General features: G+C 35.2%; 1 protein-coding gene across 1 annotated transcript in view; it reads right to left on the reverse strand.

Moving 5' to 3' along the window:
• MALRD1 (MAM and LDL receptor class A domain containing 1) overlaps positions 1 to 23,472 on the reverse strand; it is a 268,212-nt gene that overhangs the window by 100,548 nt on the left and 144,192 nt on the right. Inside the window, exon 28 of the mRNA XM_035545162.1 lies at positions 4,019 to 4,199. Coding sequence (XP_035401055.1) covers positions 4,019 to 4,199 — 181 coding nt within the window. The remainder of the gene's footprint in view (positions 1 to 4,018; positions 4,200 to 23,472) is intronic.

A 23,472-nucleotide genomic window follows, 5' to 3' on the forward strand; every position in this document is an offset into this window, starting at 1 on the left:
ACGAAGAAAGACTGAGAGAGCTGGAGATGTTCAGCCTGAAGAAGAGAATACTCCATGTAGACCTCACTGTGGCCTTTTAGTACTTAATGGGAGCTTATAAAAAGGATGGAGAGAGACCTACACAGGCAGATAGTGATAGGATAAGGGGAAACTGTTTAAAAGTAAAAAAAGAGAAGATTTAGATTAGATATTAGGAATAAATTCTCTACCCAGAGGGTGGGGTGGAACTGGTTGCCCTGAGAAGCTGTGGAGCACCTGGAGGTGCTCAAGGCCAGGCTGGATGGGACTTTGAGCAACCTGGTGTAGTGGGAAGTGTTCCTGCCCATGGCAGGGGGTTGGAACTAGATGATCTTTAAGGTCCCTTCCAACCTAAGCCATTCTATGATTTTATGATTCTACATTCTATGAAGTCTGCAAAGCTAACCTGTCTCCATGCAGATTCCCTCATGATGTGTACGGCTTCTTTCTATAGCATGCTGTATGAAAGCAAGCTGAAAGCAAACATATGCACAACAAAATAAGCCTTTGGATTTATTAAACTCTGCTATAAATATTGATTATTACTATACTGCAAAAAACAATTCTAATATTCACATGGCCTTACATATACTGTCCCTCTCTTCCTTCTTTGCTGTCTTCAATGAAGTACATTATTTCTGTGAAGAGGCAATTATTTTGTTGTGTTGACTATAAACCATGAACCAGGAATATCATTCAGCAGATTCTGAAAGGACAGTTTGTGCGGAGGAGAAGGCTACCCCAAAACATCCCAAAGCTTCAGAACTGATCTGAAATCTTTGCCCACTGGGAAACAGCTAGACTTTCAGTGTTTTCCCATGCTTTTCCCTATTTAAGTCTTTCTTATTTCCATTCCTTGCTGTTTATTTCAAACCTGTTATTCAAGTTTTAATTTTCAACTATATTTTAGCTTTTTCTGTGCATGGTCTATTCCTCTGCTTATGTAATTACCTTGGCTAGAATATCTATAATACTGTATGAGATTTTAGTTTAATCTAAAAAGTCTCAGCGCAAAATACAGATGTGGCCTCCAGTTCCCATCTGGGACCCTGGCCATGTGTCTAGGTCAGCAATTCTGCAGCTACAAACATGGTACATGAATAAGTGCCTTAAATCAAGTCAACCCCTGACCCCTTCTGGTCTGTATGCTACTCTTCTTGGGTTTGGCCACAATAAGATCGTGGTTGCTGTCTTTTAGCTTTGTTACAACAACCACAATAAATATGTGAACTCTGTGCTGAAAAACAAAAACAAAAACAATTTAGACATGACATGCTTTCTCTGTCCTGAACGCCCCAGGCCTGGGTCAGACGGGAAATGTTGTTTTCAAGAATCTGGCAAAATGTATTTTGTTTGTCTGTTCTACAAAGGTAAAGAATCAATAACAACAAAAAAGAAAAAGGTGAGATCAGGCTCCTTCATGTCATCATGCCAACAGGAAGGTCAGCATACCAAAAATCTTGAGAAAATTAAGCAAACAGATTTCAGCTTGTGGAGTACAAGGCAAAAAATATCATACACGGAGCTGATGTGAAAGGCGCTAACAACAATGCAACGATACCTCTTTACTTTAATTTGAGCCCCAATTGCACTGTGGATACAGAAAATTAATGGGGGGTGGGTTGCTTTTTTTGTTTGATTGATTGTTTTGTTTTGTTTTCAGATGTGCACTTGTTTTCCCCCCCTCTCTCTCTCTTTTTTTTTTTTTTCTTTTTCAGACGTTAAAAAGCAGGTATATAACAGGGTTCCGATCCTGCCGAAGAGCAAAAGCATAAGCATAAACACATTCCAATAAGATACAGGCATCTGAACTTTAATGAAAACTCTGCTGTGCATAGTATATGCTACTGAAGATGTTCTGAGTGATTTCTTTATCATATAAAGATAGTGTCTTAAATGCAAAAATATACACCACGCAAGTGACAATTCTATGAAAGATTATTATCTTGGGATTCCAACTAACTTTTCTAAACCAATCTTTAAAAAAATGTTATTTGGATTGTATTTTGAACTCCAACTGTGCATTTTAAACTCCATGAGAAAGGCCTCCTTTGAATCACCCATCTTCATAAACATTAATTTTCTGAATAGTACACAGGCCTTTTCCTATGCAAAAGCTTTAAGTATGTAAAAATCATCAGTGCAAATGGTGCAACTGCTTTCCCAACAGAGGTTCTTGCTGAAATAATGCTATAAAACAAATAGTTGCCATACTGTAACAACCACAAGTTACTTTCTGAACTGGTTCTCTGCCAAGGTATTTTCATGCAGTACTGGATATAATACACTATTAACATTCAGACTTGCAGTGTCATAGACTAAAACCAGTGTAAATCTCAGCAATTTTAACATTTTGAGAGCTTTAGGATCCTTCATATGACGCCTTTCCAACTCCCTATTCAAACAGCTTTCTTAAGCACAATGACAACTCTGTGGAATTTTTCTAGTAATATTCTTGTAACAACTATTTTTGGATTATCACAAAATACATGGTGTTAAAAGTAAGCAGCAGTATTTCTACATTTTACAAAATATGTTGATACCATCCTTATGAACTTAATGGGGAGTCATCTTCTTCCTTAAAGAAGTAATCCTGCTACTTTTATTTGATGAGTATGCTCATGTAAATGACTGTGAATTGTCTAAATTGTTCTAGCCCCCAAATGGGACAGAAAATCCCAGGAATGGAGTTTAACTAGACCCTACCTTATGAAATACTATGTCTGAGCATAATTTGGAAACAAACTTCAAGAAAGATCAATGTCCTTTTTTCATTCAAGAGTTATAGGGGAATGATGATCGCCCATCTCTTATTAGGGCATCCTTACCCATTTATTCATGTCCTTTGGAGAATGATTGCATGCCTAGCTATGGGAACAAAGTGGCACTTTGAAAAAATATGAGGGAATCACAAACATTCATGTGTCTAAAAGAGCTTTTAAGGGTACATCAGCCTTAGAATTTTATTTAAGTTCAGTTTGAAGTAGATCCCAAGTTGTATCCATTTTCCATGTCTTGCTTTACACCACAGACACCAAATGGAAAAACTACATTTTTTTTCAGATGAAATTAGATAAAAAGATATCAGAATTACAGAATCACAGAATTGTAGGGGTTGGAAGGGACTTCAAGAGATCATCGGGTCCAACCCCTGCCAAAGCAGGCTCCCTAGAGAAACAGATGCTCTCTAGAACTGCACTTTCCATGCTCTAGCCAGAACATGGGCATCCAGATCATGGCAGGAGTTTCAATTCAGCCTAAATAACCTCCCCCAAATCCATAAAGTATTGATATGTGGTCTTATCAATGATTTTGTTACTCTACCAATGTGCTTTTATTGTCACACTGTTTCCTACCAGGGACAGAGACCACATTCTTCCTTAATGGAAACCACAATCCACTCAGTTTTCTACTTTTCTTAGTTATTGATTGATTAAAGGAAAATTCTGTCTCTGTCTATGTCCACAAAGAGATGCATTTAATAGGATGAATACCCTGTGATAGAGTCACAGGTTTTGTTTTACTTTGATGGCCCTAACATTTGAGCTGAACTGAGAAAAGGAATAGTGACAGTGGTTCATCTGTAGTCTCAACTCAATTTTATGGGAAGAGTCTTTACAATAAAATAGGGAGGCCACAGGTTTCACTTAATATAGTCTGACATAATTTATATGAAACTATTATGTACAAAACCAGATACTCAATAACTGAGCAATGAGTTAAACAGAAGGAAAGGTCTTACTCAAAACCGAGTAATGAAACATAAATTCAGACTTTTATTGGATTTATCTGCAGTAATTTACTGTGAGAATATAGCACTAATGCAAGACAGTGTATGAATAGAACACTAATAGAGTTATAAAAGGGAAAATAATGTATTCATAACTGATTTTATGTATAAAGACACTATGATAAAATCAGTAAAGCCATTATATACTTGAGCAAGAACATCTTACATGTCCTTCTGTCATCCCTCTAGAAACTTCCCTCTTGAATTTACCTGTGGTACAGTTGTTGAACTCTATGTCATCTATTGCTGCTCCTCCTCCTAGGTCTCTGGTACGAATGCCTTCAAAGATAACTTCAAAATTTCTCAGCTTCCCCAAGTGTAACTCAACTTTGTTCCATTCATCACCATGATTTCCTGATTCACTCCATATTTTCACGGTTCCAACATCAGTCTGAAGTTTTAATAAAATATATACAGTAAAACACATAAGCATGGATTATCAAGTACCAGTTTTTGTATAAAAATACAGAGAAGTCTGTAACATGCCCCTTCATTTTCTTCAAGAAATGGTAAACATATGTTTTGCTGGGATATTAGGAAAAATAGCAAAATGAGATGATTACCATAGAAATCACAAACATCAATAATAGATCAAGTCTTGATACAGAAATTACTGTGTGTATGATTGAACTCCAAAACGTTTGGTAGAGTAGTATTTAAATTTATATAATACTGAGATGCTTTGTGTTTAGAATACATTACTAAATGCAAGGTTGCTTTTCCATTTTAAAATTAAGGTATCTGATAAGAAGAATCTTTAATAATTGTGACAAAGGTAGTACAAGGGGAAACAACTAACAAATGTCAAATAGTCATGTTTAGTATAGTTTATCTGAAGTTAAATAAGAACATTCTGACTTTCAAATATGTTAATATATTAAAAAAATCCTTAAATATTCAATCATATCACCTAACTAGCAAGTCAGCAGCAAACAACATGCATTATTTTTTAATAGCGGTATTAGAATGCAGATGCACCAGTTTCAATTGCTGTGAATAGATGATCCATATAGATGATGACACTGACAATAAATATTTGCAAAAGTTTTTTATATGTCCCAATTTAAATTCTTTATGACTGTATGTCTAATCATCCAAATCATGAAACAGACATTTTTTGCTCTTTTTAATTTTTTTTTTTAACCAAAACCCATTAGTACTCCATCTAGGGTTAATAAAAACATTGTGCAATGCAGCAAACAAGTAAATGTAATGCATAACAAAGGCTCTAAGAAAGCAGTACATGAAGAAACAAGATCTAAGGAAAATAGTTACAACAGTAAAAAATAGCCAGGGAAGTAAAAGACTTACATTTCTTTCTATATAGTGAACCTGTTAGATCAGATTTATGTTAATAAGATTGTCTTATGCATATTTATGATGAGAAAATGAAGCTGGGTGCTTTTGATATTGTATGCTGAATAAGAAAGTGCAGACAAGCATGCACAAAAATATTATATTAGCTGTTTCAGAACCAGGGAATTCACAGAATTATTGATATCTTTTGAAAGGAGGTCCTCAAACCTACCATAGCATAGTTACTGAGGTACGGCTTGATGATGGCATTTTGGTGTTTTGGAAAATCTTCATTATAAGTATATTTAATTATTTAATGCATATACACATTTATTCATTAAATTGTTAAATAGAAAAGAAAACACCAGGGATGATCTCCATAACTGTGTGTGACTGTGTGAAACATTTACTCCATAAATATTCAGCTGAACAAATCTATTGGTGTATACCTAATGGTACTGCACCAGCAGCAATAACATCTCTTTGTAAGTCATGATGATTGATCACACAAACAAATACAGAGGCAATCTTAGGCATTGCTTCTTCAGTGATGTCTCATTGGTTTAAAGCTCACACAAAGAGAAAATAACATAATGGGACATTGTTGGTGCTTTGCACCACTAGTTCCACATATGACAACTGGTTATGATATTCACAATGCATTTCTCACAGTGAAACTCCTGACTTTTATGTGCTGTCATATCAGAGATCCATTTATCCTGTAGGGTGCCAGCTGCCTATATTATCAGTTGGTTGTTAATCAAGTTAGAGGGATTGAAACCAGAATGAATACTAGACCCTTTCTAAAAATTCCACTTAAATTTCTATTTGGAAACAAAGTGTAGAGGAATCTACATTAACAAACAGTTCAACAATAGTAAATACTGTAATTCATGCTGATTTTAGCAGAGGTAAAACAGTTTTCAAATCTAACAAATTTACTCATATTATTTTTGTTCATCACACATGCAGTCAACAATATAACTTAATTATTCTTGTAACTCTGAAGTCTACATTCCCGTGATTTTAATGTTTTTGAATAACCTCCAAAAGAGTATTACATATTATTGGGGTAATTTGTTTACTATGAAAACATCTTCCATCTATTCACGACAAGAATAAAATGCATTGTTATGATGAGTTATATTTGGCTTTAAGGTTTCCAACATGGAATACAAAACAAATCTTAGAAGAGAAGAACTTTTTAACATTTTATTAAATTGTTGTTTCTGGAAACTCTTTTGTCTGCCCTTGGAAAATGGAAAAAAATTCTCAGACATTATCTATAGGAAATTACTCATTAATTTTACAAAAGCAGTTCAGTGCTGTGTATTAGTAGTAAATTTAGGAGAGTTAATAAGGGAATTCCTTTCAATTTATGCATTTTAATGAGATAGAAACATTCAAAACTTTTATGTATCGCAACATTAATCTCCCAATCTATAAAAAATTGCATGTTTAAGTTCAGATATATAGAAGTCAGTGGAACTTCTTTCAATGTACAGAGATAAATATTTATATAAATTCTGAAAATGCTAAATGTAGCATAGTTAACCATAATATAAGCCTCAGTTGTGTTGATAGCCATGGTGGCATAACCATGAAATATCAAGTCTTTACGCACTTACGGGAACTAGAGGTTTTTTTTATTATTTTTTTTTAATCCCTTCCCCCCTCCACATCTCCTAGGGAGACACTGAAATATGTAGAAAACTTTTTGCTAGAATTAAGATTTTTCAAATAGAAATTTTACAAAAAATAAAAACAAACAAAGGTGTTCATGTCTTTACATTTCACAAAATCTCAAATACGGGTATGCTAGCAAAACAGAATAGAAAGCCATTTCTTTCTCTGAGTTCAACAGTAACAGTTCCTATACAACAGCAGCATTTCAAAAAGCATGAAAGGCTGATTTTTCACTTGCTCAGCTACAGTTCTACAGAGCAAAATGACAAAAATAACCCCATCCCCTACATAACTGAATGAAGGCTGTTCTAATATGGAGTGCAAAGTCCCTTAAAAAATACGTGCACACTGTCTGCATGAAACAACTAAGAAGAGGTAGGAAAAGGAGTGACAGGCAGGTTGTCAGCTCTCCTCCCCAGGTCCAGACAGTGGAGCTGGCTTGGCTAAGGGATGTAAGCTATACATTTTTTCTGGATACATACTTGGCATGCGGGAATCATAGTTTGTACTCTTTGCAGATTCCATGTTATGAATTATTATTTTGTTTTCTTTATTCATTTAATCTGTCTGGTGCTTTGGCATTTCTTTCATATCTTTGGAATGTGTTTGCTTCAAAAACATAAATGCGGCCTGGGGGTGGGAGGAAATCAGTCTGTGCTTTGGCCTTCCCATTGCATCCAGAAATCCTGTTTTTTTTTTTGTTGTTTGTTTTTTTTCTTTTTTTTTTTTTGTTTTTTTTCATTCCAATCTACATGTATTAATGTAGAAGAGATATATGAGAATCAGAAGAAATGTATCTCAGCATAGAGGAGGATTGAGGCCAGAGTCACCTTTCTTTCTGTTTTGGTGAGGCTGTTCTACTGACACACACACATACCGAGTGTCTGGATTGCTCTTCTACCTGGCCTGATGGCAACAGGTCCAGTCTAACTCTATGCTCCACTAGACTGATAGAAGATAATTAAGATTTGTGGCTTTGGCTGATAATATCAACACTGTCCATGTGTGGAGGTTGATCATGCTGGCTAATGGTCAGGGCGAAAATCCTGTTTTCTTACTAAGGCAGGTAAACTTGCAGGAGCCTAGCTGCATGTAGTCCTGTAAAAATAATATATATATTATATTATATATTATATATTACATACTACATATTACACATTATATTATTATATAATATATAATATATATTATATATATTTACTATATTTTATTATATATATATAAAATTTTTAAAAAAGCTATGATCTGTCTTGCTGCCACTCATCCACATCTCTGGTTTCAGCCCTCTTCTGCATTGTAAACATCATACCCTGTGCAACACATTCCCTTCTTTGCTACAATTGCTTGAGCTTAAGCTAGTCTCTTTTCCTCATGCCAGTACTTTTGTATCAAAGCCATATGTGTATCTTTCTTACTTGTCATGACATTCACCTTGGCCTTCCTTCCAGTTCAGTTTTGTTCACCTCACACTCTAACTTCCCTTAACTTCTCCCTTTCATATCTAAAACCAGGTCATCATCCACTTTCCCATGTGCATTGTTGCCAGCACTTCCACTCCAGCTAAGCACAATGACGAGATATTTGCATCACTTGCACTATTACCATCCCACCATTCTCAGCCTAAGGAGATGTTTCAAAGAAATATAAAAAACAGCATCCAGAAAACAGTGTATATGAAAGGGAACAGACCTTAACAATACCACATCACTTCTAATACATGACAACCACCATTTTTTTTTCTGTTCATACTAAACTGTCTAGCTGATATTTTTCTTCCCCAAAACATACACTGAGACTACTAAAACCATATGTGAAGAGGATGTTTTGGTTTCATGATCTGAAAAGTTGTTATTAATTGTATGTCACTGCCCTCTATGGGTCGAACACAGTGGAAGGCCAAGCTGAGGTGATAAACCAACCTTAGGGAAAGTTTAACGTTTAAAAGACATATTTCTATTGGCTTGTAGCAGTTAAGTCCTGGTCTTCCACTGTCCCATCATGCTCACCAATAAAGGTTGTCAAAGAGTGGGAGAATTACAGTCCAAGAAAACCATGAACTTTTAGATCTGTACAATTATATGTCTTGCCATATTGGAAAATTTCTATTCATATGCAGAGGACTTTTTTTACCTACCCTCTGATACTCTGATGGGAGTATTTCTTAACAATTTCATTACATGGCAATTCAGAATCTTCTCCATGCTTGCCTTCATCTGAAGAATGATCTAAATGCTTACAACCACTCTTCTGAGAACCTCATGGGGATATAGCATATCTTACTGGTCTCAATATCCTCATGAACTCACTTGAGGACACAAAAATGAAGGAAAGGGAAGAATTTCTTCCTCTCATAGAATTCCTTTTACTTCATGGCTGGGTTTAACATTTTCCCTATGCAGCAGAGGCCACTATTACTCTTAAGGCTACATTTCTAATGCAGTCAGAACAATATTAGAAACTGAATCCAGAGCATGCAATAGGAGCATGTAATTCTCCCTCACAAGATATTGGAAAGAAAGTTCTTATGAATCCACTCTCCACCAGAAAAATAGACTAAGAATTCCAACTTGAATATAAAGGTTCTGACATGAGACAATCTGCTTTGTTAATTCTGCAGTGAAAGAGCAACAAAACCCAGGTTTTGCTCTCAGTCTGTACCTCTCATATTCGTGTTGTGAGCTGAGAGGAATTCAGAATCTTTCCCTGGCTCATTTACATCGATATTTGTTTCAGTAGAGCCACAGGAAATGAAGCCAAGCTTACCAAATGGATGGAGGCAATAAAAACATTTGCTAAATATTCCTGGACTCCTCAAATCAAATATACTAGAGGGCTTTTTAATCAGAGAGAGAATATTTTAAAATGAATAATCAAAAAACATTAACCGTTTATTATTAATACTATATAAAGACTTTTCAGACTGACAGTATCAAAAGGCTTCCTGAAATCTTTCTATGGAACCATTTTGACTTTTGAAAGAAGTCTAACTCTTTTAAAATTATTTTTAAACATTTAGGAAAAAGCTTTTCTCCTCTGCTTTCCCATTCATTTGAAAACAGCATCTTCCTGACAAACTGTTGCCATACAGATTTTTTTAAGCAGAATATATGCTATACAAAGCACAAAAACATATTATAGAAACAACATGATGCAAGTTTAACTGTCACTGTTCATTTCTCTACTTTTTCATGCATGCTAATCCTTCTGTTTCACATGAGTATTTCAGGAAGGCAGTTTATTTTTCAGCCTATGTCTTCTTGGTTCAGAATCAAAAGTATTTTCATGATGTGCAAATCAAGTTTACTAATAAATATGTTTTTAATGAAGTTTTATTTTCTTTGCAGTAATGTCATCATTAGAGCTTTTTGATGGCTGACCATGTAGTTTAAAGCAGGGGCATCGCACAAATACTGCTTCTCTGCTTCTCCCTTTTACTCAGCAAGGAGTGGAACACAGTCCTGCACTTTTACATGTACATCCAATAAACAAGACATAGCAGGAAGAAAAAAACACAACTTTTCCTCATTTGCCCATATTTTAAAGACATTTTCTGTGAAGCAGTGGCTCTCTAAATTAAAAATCAGTGAATATCTTTTCTGACATTTTTAATACTTTCTGCTTATTTAGTTCTCACTGCTTGAGTTAGCCCTATTTTCAGAAGGTGCTGAGCACCTTCTAAATAGATTTTGGCAGTCGTTACCTCAACACTTCAGTGCACAGAATACTTGTATATTTTTAAAGATAAAAAAAGTTCCTAGGGCTAAGTTTTTCATACATTTTTGGAAAAAAAAATGCACACAACTGCAATAAAACTGAATGATGCTTTTTCTAGCAGAATCTATCTTAAAATGAAAAAAAAAAAAAGCGAATTGTCTTCTTCACCTAAAGTTTTCAAAGCACTTGACAGATTCTAACTCTTCATTTCTCACCAATTTTCTCTTAAAACTTAACTTCCTAAAATAATATTGCTTAGATTATTTTTAAAAAGTAATAATCCTGCCAGGACTTACCTAATATTTTGTTCAAACAAAACAAGTTCTACATCAGGTAGATCAATCCACATACAGTATCAACTTATTGCAATAATTTAAATGAGTCAAAGTATTAACCGGAGTCAAGATTTCTTCATCTAAGATTTGAATGTTCAGTTCATTTTTTTTTTTTTTTTTTTCCCCTCCGAAAGAACTATGAGCAAGCATTATTGTTTGATTTGTATATGCTTCCCTGGCTTGTGTGGACTTTTTTTTTTTTTTTTCCTGATTCAGTGGCAGCAGAATTCTGACAGAACTATCTAATGTTTTGAAATTTTCAGTGTTGGAGATGATGGACAATCACAGAATCACAGAATTGTAGGGGTTGGAAGGGACCTCGAGAGATCATTGAGTCCAACCCCCCTGCCAAAGCATGTTCCCTAGAGCAGGTTGCCCAGGTAGGCGTCCAGACAGGCTCTGAATAAGAATAACTCAGAAGAAAAGTCTACATATTTAGAACACTCCCACTGGGGTCAGGATCGGACAGCCCTGGGAGAGATTTCTGCTGGTTTCTTAGACTGTATGAGAACAGTCTGAGAAACCCAAGCTGAAAAAGAATTAAAAATGTCTTAATACAGGAAAAAAATTATCAAGATGAGGAAATAAATGGAGATTTTTCAGGAAGCTGGTGACATGAACAAAGGTAAGAGCAGATAATAATGTCATGAAGATGTGAGTTATGAATGAGCACGTGTCTTCTGGCGTGCTGTCAATCACCATGCTGATAACAATTCAGTACAAACTGCTCAGTGGCACTTTATAACAGCACTAGTTACAACAAGTCTTCTCAGTTTTGACAGTCTACTTTCTTTCAGAGAAAGACATGTACTCTGTATAGTAAGTGTAAGTTCCTAAGTGTATGCAAAGGCAAATAAAGCATTTGTACATGTTGTTAATCATGTAAAAAACCCATTACAACAATAGCTACATACTATTCTTCTTTTAGCTACTGCTTTGAAAATTTGTCTCTCTCTTTAAATAAGCTTGCAGAGACTTGTGGTTAACTTAACTGTTAAATTTCAAAAATTACTGTGAATTATCTGAAGATTGAAGTTCTGCATCAAACATATAATTCCAAAAGCATTAAGTCCACGTAGAAGAGCTCTGAGAGAGACAAATAGAAACAATTTCAATGTAGGGAGAGCTTTTAAAGTTGAACTTTACACTTTCCATCCCTACACTGAGGGATTCTGAAATATTCAGAGAAACAGAGGTAACTAATACAATAAATAAATAAAGGGGGAAGAGAGAAGCAGGTAACAGAATTTAACAGTCTACAGTTTAGTGTCTCAAAGGACAGGAAAATGTACATGATGAGTAATGAAACAGGAAGTTTTACTTTAGGAATATATTAGTGGAGAGTGATGAGCTTACTCAAGTCAAAGTTACTTCAATGGAGATTTATGATTCTCAGCGCTGAAAATAATTCATTAAAAATAAGTTTCTCCCTAATTTTTCAGAGTTATATTTTGACAGAAACCAGAAATGCTGTTTAGTATGCCTCTGCCTTCTATAAAAACAATTGAAAAAGAAACTTCAAACTGATCAAATGGTATCTTTAAGAAATTATTTGATCCAGGCAAAATGTATACTGCATAAATACATTAGCATGCATGAAAAATTGGCTTCACTTTAAAGGATAACTTACAAAATCATATAATTGCATTTCCACAGTGCATCATAGGAAAGATGAAAACAGCAAGATGAAACACTGATATTTCAGCCTCTGAGCCTTTTATTAGACAGTTTGCATATATTAGTCTCAGCAGGTTTACGTAATAATAGTTAATGACAAAGCCCATTCATCTATCCCTTTCATTTTCTCCTTAGTGCAAAGCAGTAAGATGATTTTCACTCTCTGAAATATCTTGTCCATAATTTTAATTTTAAAAATTAATATTACTATTATAAAAGAATATTCATTATAATGAGCAATTTTGATGAAACTTATACCACTGATGACATTCCCCCTTTTTTTTTTTTTCTTTTTTTTTTTTTTTCAAGTGCACCAGTTGAGGAGTTCAGGAATCTCATAGTGAATTCCTTCAGAGTATCAGAAGACATTAACAGCTCACCCTGTTGAGAGTGCCAGCACTTCTGATATTTCTAGGAGCTAAATGGTAAGACCGCTCTTTCTTAATTGCTGTAAATCCGGAGTTGAGAAAAGCCAGTTTCAAAAACACTTTGATAAAAACTGACTGGTAATTCATTTGGAGACATAATTTTGTTTCAAACAGGTAGTTATTTCAAGGAATGACAAGTTGCAAAGATGAAGTTATTGCTAAAAAACTCTTATTTTGGAAAAGAAATCTATACTGGGAATGTAAGAATAATTTACTGATTGTCTTTGAAATATTCCATCAGTATCATCTTCTTAAAAGCTTGATTTATCCTGTAGCAACTATTAAATCAGTTAGACTTCATTGTAGTCAGCTTTCATTTATAACCAAGAAAACACATTTGTTTCTTGTTTGCATCTTTTTAGATTTCCCTGATATGCTTGCCATCCTATATGTCTACATGTTTAGGCTGTCCAAATACATCTTCATTCCATATGTTACCCTCACCAATGAGAACAGTGCAATAAAATGGCTCTTCTTTTTTAAAAGAGTATTCATTATGCACCTTGTACTACTACCTCCTGCCTTAGTTTCCCTGCCCTCCTTTATCCTCATGTGCAAAATTTTCTTCTTTATTCCCTTGAATAATCCACCTTTGTGTGGTTTTGTTCTTTTAGGTAGATTAAGGGATACAACTGTGATCCCTTCCCTTCTTTTTTTTTTTTTTTTCTTACTTCAGTTTTACTGCAAAGACTAACAAAAGCATCAAAAACATTTTATAAGACAATTAACATAATGAGTAATTTAGTTTCACTTTGTCTGAAACTTTGCCACACCTTTGTTTTAATCATGTTTTACAGGTTTCCTCAGTTTATTCCCATCTTAGTGTTGAGGCAACTATAATTCTCTGGAAAAGCAAACTCATATGGGAAATAACATTATAAAAAGTAGAAAAATTTTGGGCAACTATTACAACAACCTGTAGTGCCAATGTAAAGACAGTATGCTAGGCATCATGCAGTACTAAATTCCTTGGACTATGATAGAAAAGTTAAACCTTAATTTATACTGACTTCCTAAAAAAATGCAGAACATGTACAGTAACGGATGTCACAAAAGTTTATGAATCAAAACCATAAAAAGACATTTGCAAATGTGAGATAACTTGAAATCTGTCATAGTTTTCCTCCTATAGAGCATATGTTGAAGTCACTATGTTGGAATACATGAGAGGCAAAACCATATTCCAGTTTCAGTTTTTGTTTATCAGCTTTAACTCATCTTCCCCAGATCTCAAGTTTAAAAAGCAAGTATCTTCAAAATAGTCTTGACAACTCTTTAAAATGACTTCTTTTTCTTTAAGAACCATATTGTAGATCCTTTTTTCTCTTAAAAAAGTATACATTAGTGTCCTCTTTTATCAGTTGGGTTACTGAATGACAGATAGGTTGCAAATTTGTTTTCCAAGTACGAGCTACTTGCCCTTAATAGCTGTAGAACCTGAAGTGACATCCAGGCTGCATCCTAACCTTAGAGCACCCGTTGTGGGGGGAGCTGGTAAGCACAGACCTCCCTCCCACTCATCCCCAACCCCAAATGCCTGTGAGCAGCCATGGTGAAACTGGGACATGGGCAAAACTCACATGTGAGGATCACAGAGCACACTGGATACTGCCAACATACGCCCAGGGTGTTTTTTAGAAGGATGACGAACCAGCTTTCTTTTCGTTTACATGTGTACCTATGTGTATGCATACATCATCTGAAATCAGTCTGGTGCTGAGCTGTCTGGCACTTTCATTGCCTTTACTGAATGCAAACTAAAGCTTTCAGATAGGACAGAAAGTCTTGCTGAACTGCAACAAAAAAAGTGATTTTGTCAGTTTTCCCTGTGGCCACTGGAACAGTAAGAAAATACAGAACTCTCTCCTAAAAATGAAAGAGATTAATCTGGTCTAGATGCTCTGACACTGAATCAGTGTTCATACAAACTAAATGGAAAGACTGAGAAATTCCTTGACTCAGGTAATTACCTGGCAGTTTGGATAATTATTCAGTGTTTAACTGAACTATAATTTCAAACTTTTCAGGCAGTGGCACCAAAATCTTATTCATCAACACACCTCATCTTGGAACAACTTATCTCTATACATGGTTCACTCCTGGGCAAAGATTTGCTTGGAAGTTGAGCACCTTAGTACAGCCAACCACATGCCTTGAAGTACTGTCTGAGTGACACAGTGGGCAGACAGAAACTTTGCTAATGGGACTGACTTTTTTCTCTGAAGTTTTGACAACGAGTGGTGAAGGGACCTTATTTTTCCCTTGAAGGGCTAGACAGTTTTTATGGTAACATTACAATTACTCCTGCAGGAATCACTTGAAGAGTAACTTCGTAGAGTAACAACTTAAACCAGTATATCTCCAAAGTACATATATACTGGAACAAAATATTTTGCCCAAAGAGGAAAATCTTTGACCTTTCCAATTTTGTGATAAGTATACATGGTAAGCGTATGAAACTCTTTCCTGCTGTACCAGGGAATCAGATTTGATGTCTCAGAAGCTGTTCTTAAGCCCTATGTTCCTGTGTCATGTCTAATATTTATCCCCCTTCTGGCAGCCCTCAGAAGTGGGTTTTCTGACTGTCATCACACTCTGTAGTGACTGTGATTATACAGATTAACTAAGTTGCATCTGATTGACTCCTTCACAAACTGATGATCACCAGACCACATAAACCTCTTTGTCTGTACTGAAGTACATTCCTGTGCAATGTTCTTGTGAACGTTAACATGACAGGAAGATCAGAAGCATTTTTCCATTCACAGTGTTACAAAATCCGTTCTACTAGGGGAATCATGGAATCATTCAGTACAAGGTCTACTCTGCTCTTCAAAATATGAAGATTTGCTCATGAAGAACTCTAGTACTATCCTTAATTTTGGCTTCAAAAATAAAAGTCCCAAAGCAAAGCTAATTCAGCTAAACACCAACATCTGGAATCTTTCAGGGATTTTGTTTGCTTTAATCAATTTTTCAGTTTAGCAATTCACCTCAAATACAATTTTGATTCATTATTAAAAAAAAATGTAAAAAATAGAAAAGCATATCTTTACAGGGACTCTGCTGAGAACTTACAGATTTGAAAAAAGATGGAAAACAGGTACATATATCTGCTGTAAACTAAAGATCCTTGTTGAGGAAAAAGAATGAGGGCAGTACAAGATTGTAAGACTAGCAATAATAATTCTTAAGACTAACAATGGTAACTTAATTCTTCTATAATTACTTTGAAATGTTTAAGTTTTTACTAAATATTTCACTTGCCATTTCTTCAAAGTGACAAGTCTGCAGGACAAAGATTGACATGAATATTCGCTACTAATCATCAAAGAGGATCTTATTATGCTTTTTCAGAAGTATGAGAATGATTACTGTCAGTCAGATGTCACCCCTACTTTGATGTAGTGGGATGTTCACTGGATATAACTGTACTTTTTTCTTTGTGACATTTACAGACTATTCTTATTCCTATTGGAATGTTCTTATCAATTTGCTTGTAGCTTTTGCGCTTGTAGAAATATAGAACAGATTTCTAGGGTATTAGATGAACTGGACAGGCTCAGGGGAATCAAAACACTAAGGCTGAAAAGAACGGCAAGCTCTTTAAATAGTCAAGACTTGATTAAATATTTTTAAGCCACACTGAATTGATCCTGAGCAAAGAGACATCTTTAAGAGGAATTCTCAAGCCCCATTTCTACAATATTTGATGGACACAATATTTGATGGATTTATTTCATAGAGAATGACAAAAAAAAAAAAACAAAAAAAAAAACAAGCACCTCTTTAAACTGCAGTTATAAAATATATTCTCTACAAATTGAGGGCTCTCATAACTGACATTTCTCATTATATTTAAGCACTTCAATGAGATTCCATCTCTTTCCCTACTTCTCTCCCCAGTGACCATTACTTTACATGTTCAAAAACATATAAAGTTAGAAGTATATATAAAGTTAGGAATGTGGAAAATAAAAGTTTGTAAGATTTATGAGATCTTGGTGTTTAAATTGCCACCATAAATATGAAATATCTATGAAAGTATTCAATATACTTAGTGAAATATCTAAAACTCGAATATTTATCCAATAGCATTCCAGAATGTACACAAATTCACCTACAGAATTCTATATATTACTGTGTATTAAGATATACTATATACAGTTACACGTCTACAGGAAGCTATATGGAAAGCTATAGTCATTGTCATTTGACCTCTTGTAGATGCTTACAGAGATAAATCACACACAAGTTTCCCTTAAACAGTGAGCAAAATTCCACCAACAGCAGAGAGAAGCCTGGGTGCCTGACACAGTGTCTGCACGGCAGGCATTTATGACTTCCAGTCACAGGAATCCCATCCATATTGTGATAGATTATAATTTAACAGCAGGTCTTGCAATCTTAATGTATGTCTTTAAAAATTAATCTAATTGCTAGAGAAAGTGCAGAAATCTCTTTCTAAGATTTCTTTCCTGTTGTAACATAGAAATAATTGGTTGGATGGCACAGAGGCGAAATGATAGGTCTGAAAACAAGCATCAGCCAGACTTCAAATGTATAAAAGAGAATTTATAATAACTTTCAACCTGTCAAACAAATATAAATAGAACTAAGAAATAGCAGAAAATTCAGTGGCATTTCTTCCCTCCTTACAGGATCACAAAAGGGTTTGGCAGAGCTTCTCTCATTAATTTTTTTTAGTTTTCAGTGAAAAAACAAGGGGTCCATACTGGGATCCCTCAGATATTTCTTCCAAATGCAGCAGTTGTTGCACAATCCACTTCTGTTTTACAGTTTTAGTAACTGTGATAACCCTAGTTTCCCATTTCCGTTTTTTCAGTTTTTCTCTATGTTACAGACAGTGCAGAAGCAGAAGCACTGTCTGCATTTTCTAAATGGATTCATTCCCTACAGCACATAAACATAGAACTAATTATCACAGGAATATAAATCTCCTTGTGTGAACTAAAGAAACATTGTGACACTAGGAAAAAAAAAAGAAAATATAAACACTGAGTGACAAAACAACTGGAATGAGATAATTCCAGTAGATTTGTGGGAAAACGTGCCTTTCCCACTCCTCGTACAGCAAAAATTCAGTCTGTATGGAAGAGGATATCTTACAATGAAGTAAGAAGTTTCTACATCAGTAGCATACAAGATGTACCACCAAAGACTTTAAGTCATCAGATTGGCATATTTAGACAGGTGAACTAGATGGTATGTTTTAAGTTATTTTAACATGCTTTGAGATGGCAGTGTGCCTTCTTTTGTCTCACTATGTGGTTTCCTGCACTTTTCTTCCTCATATGACCACACCTTCTTTGGATATCATTTGTAAGGCCTTTCAGGATCTTCATCTACTCACAGCACAATTCTTCCTTTCAAGTTGAAAAGATTGACTCTGAGATAGATCTCTTCAAGATAGCTGACCTCTTTGGAGTGGTCTCACTGCATCACTACTGTCAAGAGATTTCAAATCCTACCTGAAGGAATACCTCATTTCTCTGTACAAAAAAAATATCTTGGTACAGCTTAGAAGGAGACAGCAATTTGTACAGAGATTAACTTCCACATGTACTCACTTAAACACACTATCATGCTACACTACTGACTTGGGCAAAGTCTAAGGCTCTAAGGAAAAAAAAAAAAGTGCAGCTGGTAAATCAGGGGATAATTTTATTTTTATTAATTTTTATTTCCTTACCATAGCCCACAAAATCCTAAAGCAGCCAGGAATGAATAAATAAATAAATAAATAAACACTAAAAAAATGCAGAACTGTCATTCTCTTAGGAACACTTGAAGAACACATCTGGTGTGTAGAGATGGAAATCCACTTAAATCATTTTGTGACTGCTAATAAACTTTTTGATAACATACTCCCTCTGAACTCCCATTGAACACAATTCTAAACTGAATCACACTGTCAAACTTCTCAGAGTAATGTTGTGCACAGCAGAATCCTTCAAATCTAATGAGTATTTCTATGTCATAAATAACAAGAGTTGTCTTCTGTTCACTGATCAATGAAATGAAGTAGATGGTTCATGTATCAAAATTTAAATACTACTTCTTCTGGATCACATAAAAAATTCTTGTTGAAAGAACCTCTTCTCCCATACAGATTAAACCACATGAAGTTAGAAAACAGCAAGATACTAGATTCTGCTAGTCAGTGGAAGGCAGCAGTGAGCAGCTGAGGTGAAAAACAAATAACATCTAGTATAGGTGTATAGGCTGCAGAATTTCATTGGATAAATGGCAAAGCAGCCTTATCATACCAACATTCAGTTGAAAATGTAATATTTTTAGCTGCCCAGGTGAGAAGGTATAAATGTAAAGAATACAAGACTAAACAAATCACTGAAAAGTTGCAAAATTCTTTGTGCCTTGATGTATTAATTCAGCTGAATATACATTGTGTGCCTGGCCCATTTCACTGTAATTTCAAACAACAAAACACAGTTTATAGCAAACTGATTGATAATTTAGCTACATAAAATGAATGGGTACAGTTGTATAAGAGTAATTTTCCACTGTTGATTCATAAAACCTTTCCACAACAGCTGTCTCCTCTTACTTTTCAATGAGGATAGCAATTGCCATCCAAAACCTGTTTATAATTATTAATCATAAGATGGCACCTGAGACATCAAACTTTCCCTGTCATTATAATGAGAAATGCATGGTGACATTTAATGTTTTATAGAAAACGGATTATTTTGCAAGGAAATAAAAATAATGGTTTGTTCTCCACACTTTTGATTGTTTTCTTGTTATCATGAGTGTTAGAATTAAAACTATTCTAAAATATTTCACTGAATTTTTATTCATTCACCACCAGCCAACAGATAAAATCTAGTCTTACAGTTATTTATTGTGAAATTTTGAAAGGTATCCACGTTTTTTTTAGAAAATGCACTTTTCTTTCAGCGTAGTCTCAAGGTTGTTGTTTTGTTATTGGTATTTTGTTGTTGTTGCTGCTGATTGTTTGGGGTTTTTTTGTATCTTAATTTTCTTCAAAAAAACAAGACCCCAATTCTTTTAATTCTTTATCGACTTTGTCCTGGTTTCAGGTAGGATAGAGTTAATTTTCCTCCTAGTAGCTGGTAGGGTGCTGTGTTTTGGATTAGGATGAGAAGAGTGCTGATAGCATGCTGATGTTTTAATTGTTGCAGAGCAGTGCTTACACCAAGCCAAGGACTTTTCAGCTTCTCGCTCTGTCCTGCCAGTGGGCAGGCTGGGGGTGCAGCAGGAGCTGGGAGGGGACAGACCCAGGACAGCTGACCCAAACTGGCCAAAGGGGTATTCCATACCATCTGGCGTCATGCTAAACAATATATAGGGGTGGCTAGCCGGGATGGGGGGGCTGGCTGCTCAGGGATAGGCTGGGCATTGGTCGTGGTGAGCAATTGCATTGTGCATCACTTGTTTCATACACATTATTATTATTAGTACTACTATTATTATTATTATTTTCCTGTCTTAATAAACTGTCTTTATTTCAACCCACAGGCTTCACACTTTCCTGTTTCTCTCCCCCAACCTGGGGGGTGGGGTGGGGCAAGGGTGAGTGAACGGCTGCATGGTGCCTAGCTGCTGGCCGGGATAAAACCACAACAGACCTTCATAATCCATCCTCATCCAGTTATTCCTGGTCTACAATAAAGTCCAGCTATAGCTGGATGTTAAATAATTCTATTTTTATTCCATAGGATCCAAGCTATGGAATATAGGTCATATATATAAGGTCATTCTTTTTTTTTTTTTCAGTTGCATTAGCCTTTGAAAACTTTCCATGTTGTCTAAAATTACTGGAACTAAAGTAAAATAAGTGTCACAGATTAAAAACACTAACTGCTCTGATATGTGGGAAGCCAAAAATGTAATTTTAAGTATGCGTTTCATTCTTTTACTGTTCTGGTTGAAAGGGAAAATCAAATATACTGTGCAGACCACACAGTTACGCACACTTATTCCAGGAATTTATGCCAAAAGTGTTTTTAATTCCTTATTTCAGTAGTACTACAGTATAATTTCTTATTACTTCATTAATTCAAACAGAAAACCACATTAGTATGTTTTATTCTGTTAGAAAGCCTTCAGTGTTAAGAACAGTCCTGAAATTATTATATTAGCTCCTCAGATTTTTAATACAGATACAGCCTGGCAAAACTTCGGAAGAGGCATACTTGGAAGTGTTGAGGATAGCTGGACAACCCAAGGTGTGTGGCTGAACTGTACGAAGAATTTGAGTCTGAAAAGCTAGATAAGAAACCTGAGTGCTCAGAGAGGCTATGATGGGATTAAATACAAAATGCAACATAGAGCACCTCTGATTATGTTTACTGGTTTGCATGGTATGCCTCACAATCTTTTTTATATCATATTTTCATGTCTGTCAGCAGTTTTACTTAGCCAATATCAATCTTGGATGAAGAGCTGTTGATGCAGCAAGAAGTCAACATCTTTTAATGTGGTGCTGGAAAGAGGAGATCGTAACAATTTATAACCAGCTTTTACACACTGATACATCAAAAGGCGTCTAATCTCATTAACAGGCATTAGAGATAGGAATACAAAGTCAACTTAAAATATTTTCTGATATCCTGCCTTTTGCATATACATGCCATTGCACAGTTGCAACTGAGCTAAGAATGTTCTTAATTTCTTCCTTTCAAACTTTAAATTCAAGAGCTTCATTTGGGAGCTATTTTCTTACCACATAGGCTGTTTACAACACTTGTCATTTTCATCACCATTTTTTTCCCTGCTTACATGGTATTACCATTCATTTATCAGAAGGAGGATGCATTAATACAGTGTAGGGCACGACTGCCAATCTTTGAAGTCAAGAAAAAAAAACACACACCAATAAGTAACAAACAAGCAAACAAAAACAAAACAAAACAAAGCAAAACAACAAAAAACAACAGCCAAAACCACTTATAAAAAGCATACATTGTTGCTTCCTCTTTAGCCAATGGAGAGAAATGTAGAATAATAAATTCTGATACGTCCAATTCCTGTTATCACAATTGTACACTTCTCATTTATCTTGTTCCCATAAACTTGTTTAAAGTATTGTTAAAAGATTGCTCTATTCAAAAGACTAAATATTTTAAATTTATCAATAACACAGTAGTAGATCATTCTATAAGTCATTTGATGCACCTCACACAGGCAATATTCCTAACAATAATTTCTGAATGGGTCTTGATCCCCATCAGATTGAGACTTTCTCCAAAATTAAGTCTTATAAAGTGGAATATTATCATGGAATAATTCAGCTAAAATATTACATTTTGACAGTATAAACTACTGAATAAAGGGTCTCATCATTGGAAACACCAGATAACCTTAAATATGGGTGGTGACACCTAATCTTTCTGTAATAATTAAAGAAAAAAAAATATGAGAAACAGATTGTTGTAGGATTACTGACTGCCATGACTATAGAAGATATCCTGTGTGTAATATAAATCTTGAGCCTTGGAATGTAAAATATTCATAATGTCTTATGACAGTGTCTTTATTTATTATAACAGATTATTTAGGAAACTTTACATTTATTTTAAAAATTTAGAAAGGAACATTATTTTAAATTTCACAGAATCACAGAATGTTGGGGGTTGGAAGGGACCTTGAAAGATCAGCTAGTTGAATCCCCCTGCCAGAGCAGGAACACCTAGATCAGGTCACACAGGAACGCGTCCAGGCGGGTTTTGAATATCTCCAGAGATGGAGACTCCACAACCCCCCTGGGCAGCCTGTTCCGCTGTTCTGTCACTCTCACTGTGAAAAAGTTTTGTCTCATATTTAAGTGGAACCTCCTATGTTCCAGTTTTCATCCATTGCCCCTTGTCATTGCGCATTGGATGTCACCGAGTAGAGCCTGGCTCCATCCTCCTGACACACATCCTTTACATATTTTTAAACATTAATAAGGTCACCCCTCAGTCTCTTATCCAAGCTAAACAGATCCAGCTCCCTTAGTCATTCCTCATAAGGGAGATGCTCCATTCCCTTAATCATCTTTGGGGCTCTGCGCTGGACTCTCTCAAGCAGTTCCCTGTCCTTGAACTGAGGGGCCCAGAACTGGATTTAAAAAAATTACATTTTAGTGATGCTAATCTTTGAACAATTAAAGCTCACAAGCCTTAAATTCCAAATCAGCATATAGTTTATACCCAATGAACAAGTACCATGCTTATACATATTGAAAATTACACTTAGACCAATTACCCAAGAAGTTGCCTTTTGAAGAAGAAATCTTCACAAAAAGTAATGTCTACATTTTACAGTTGGTGAAATGATTGTGAAACTGAACTTCAAATGGTGAAAAATCATCAGTAACTTTCCAAAAATCATCAGTAACTTCACACAAGTTCATAATACTACATTATTCAAATTTCTAGTGTATACGGCATCATAAGATCTTCCTGCAAGACTATTTTCTCTTTTAAAAGTGAGACATTACATATCTTTCTTGTGTCTTTACATTAGTTATCAATAATGA

Source organism: Cygnus atratus, chromosome 2 (assembly GCF_013377495.2).
Source record: "Cygnus atratus isolate AKBS03 ecotype Queensland, Australia chromosome 2, CAtr_DNAZoo_HiC_assembly, whole genome shotgun sequence".
Classification (NCBI taxonomy): domain Eukaryota; kingdom Metazoa; phylum Chordata; class Aves; order Anseriformes; family Anatidae; genus Cygnus; species Cygnus atratus.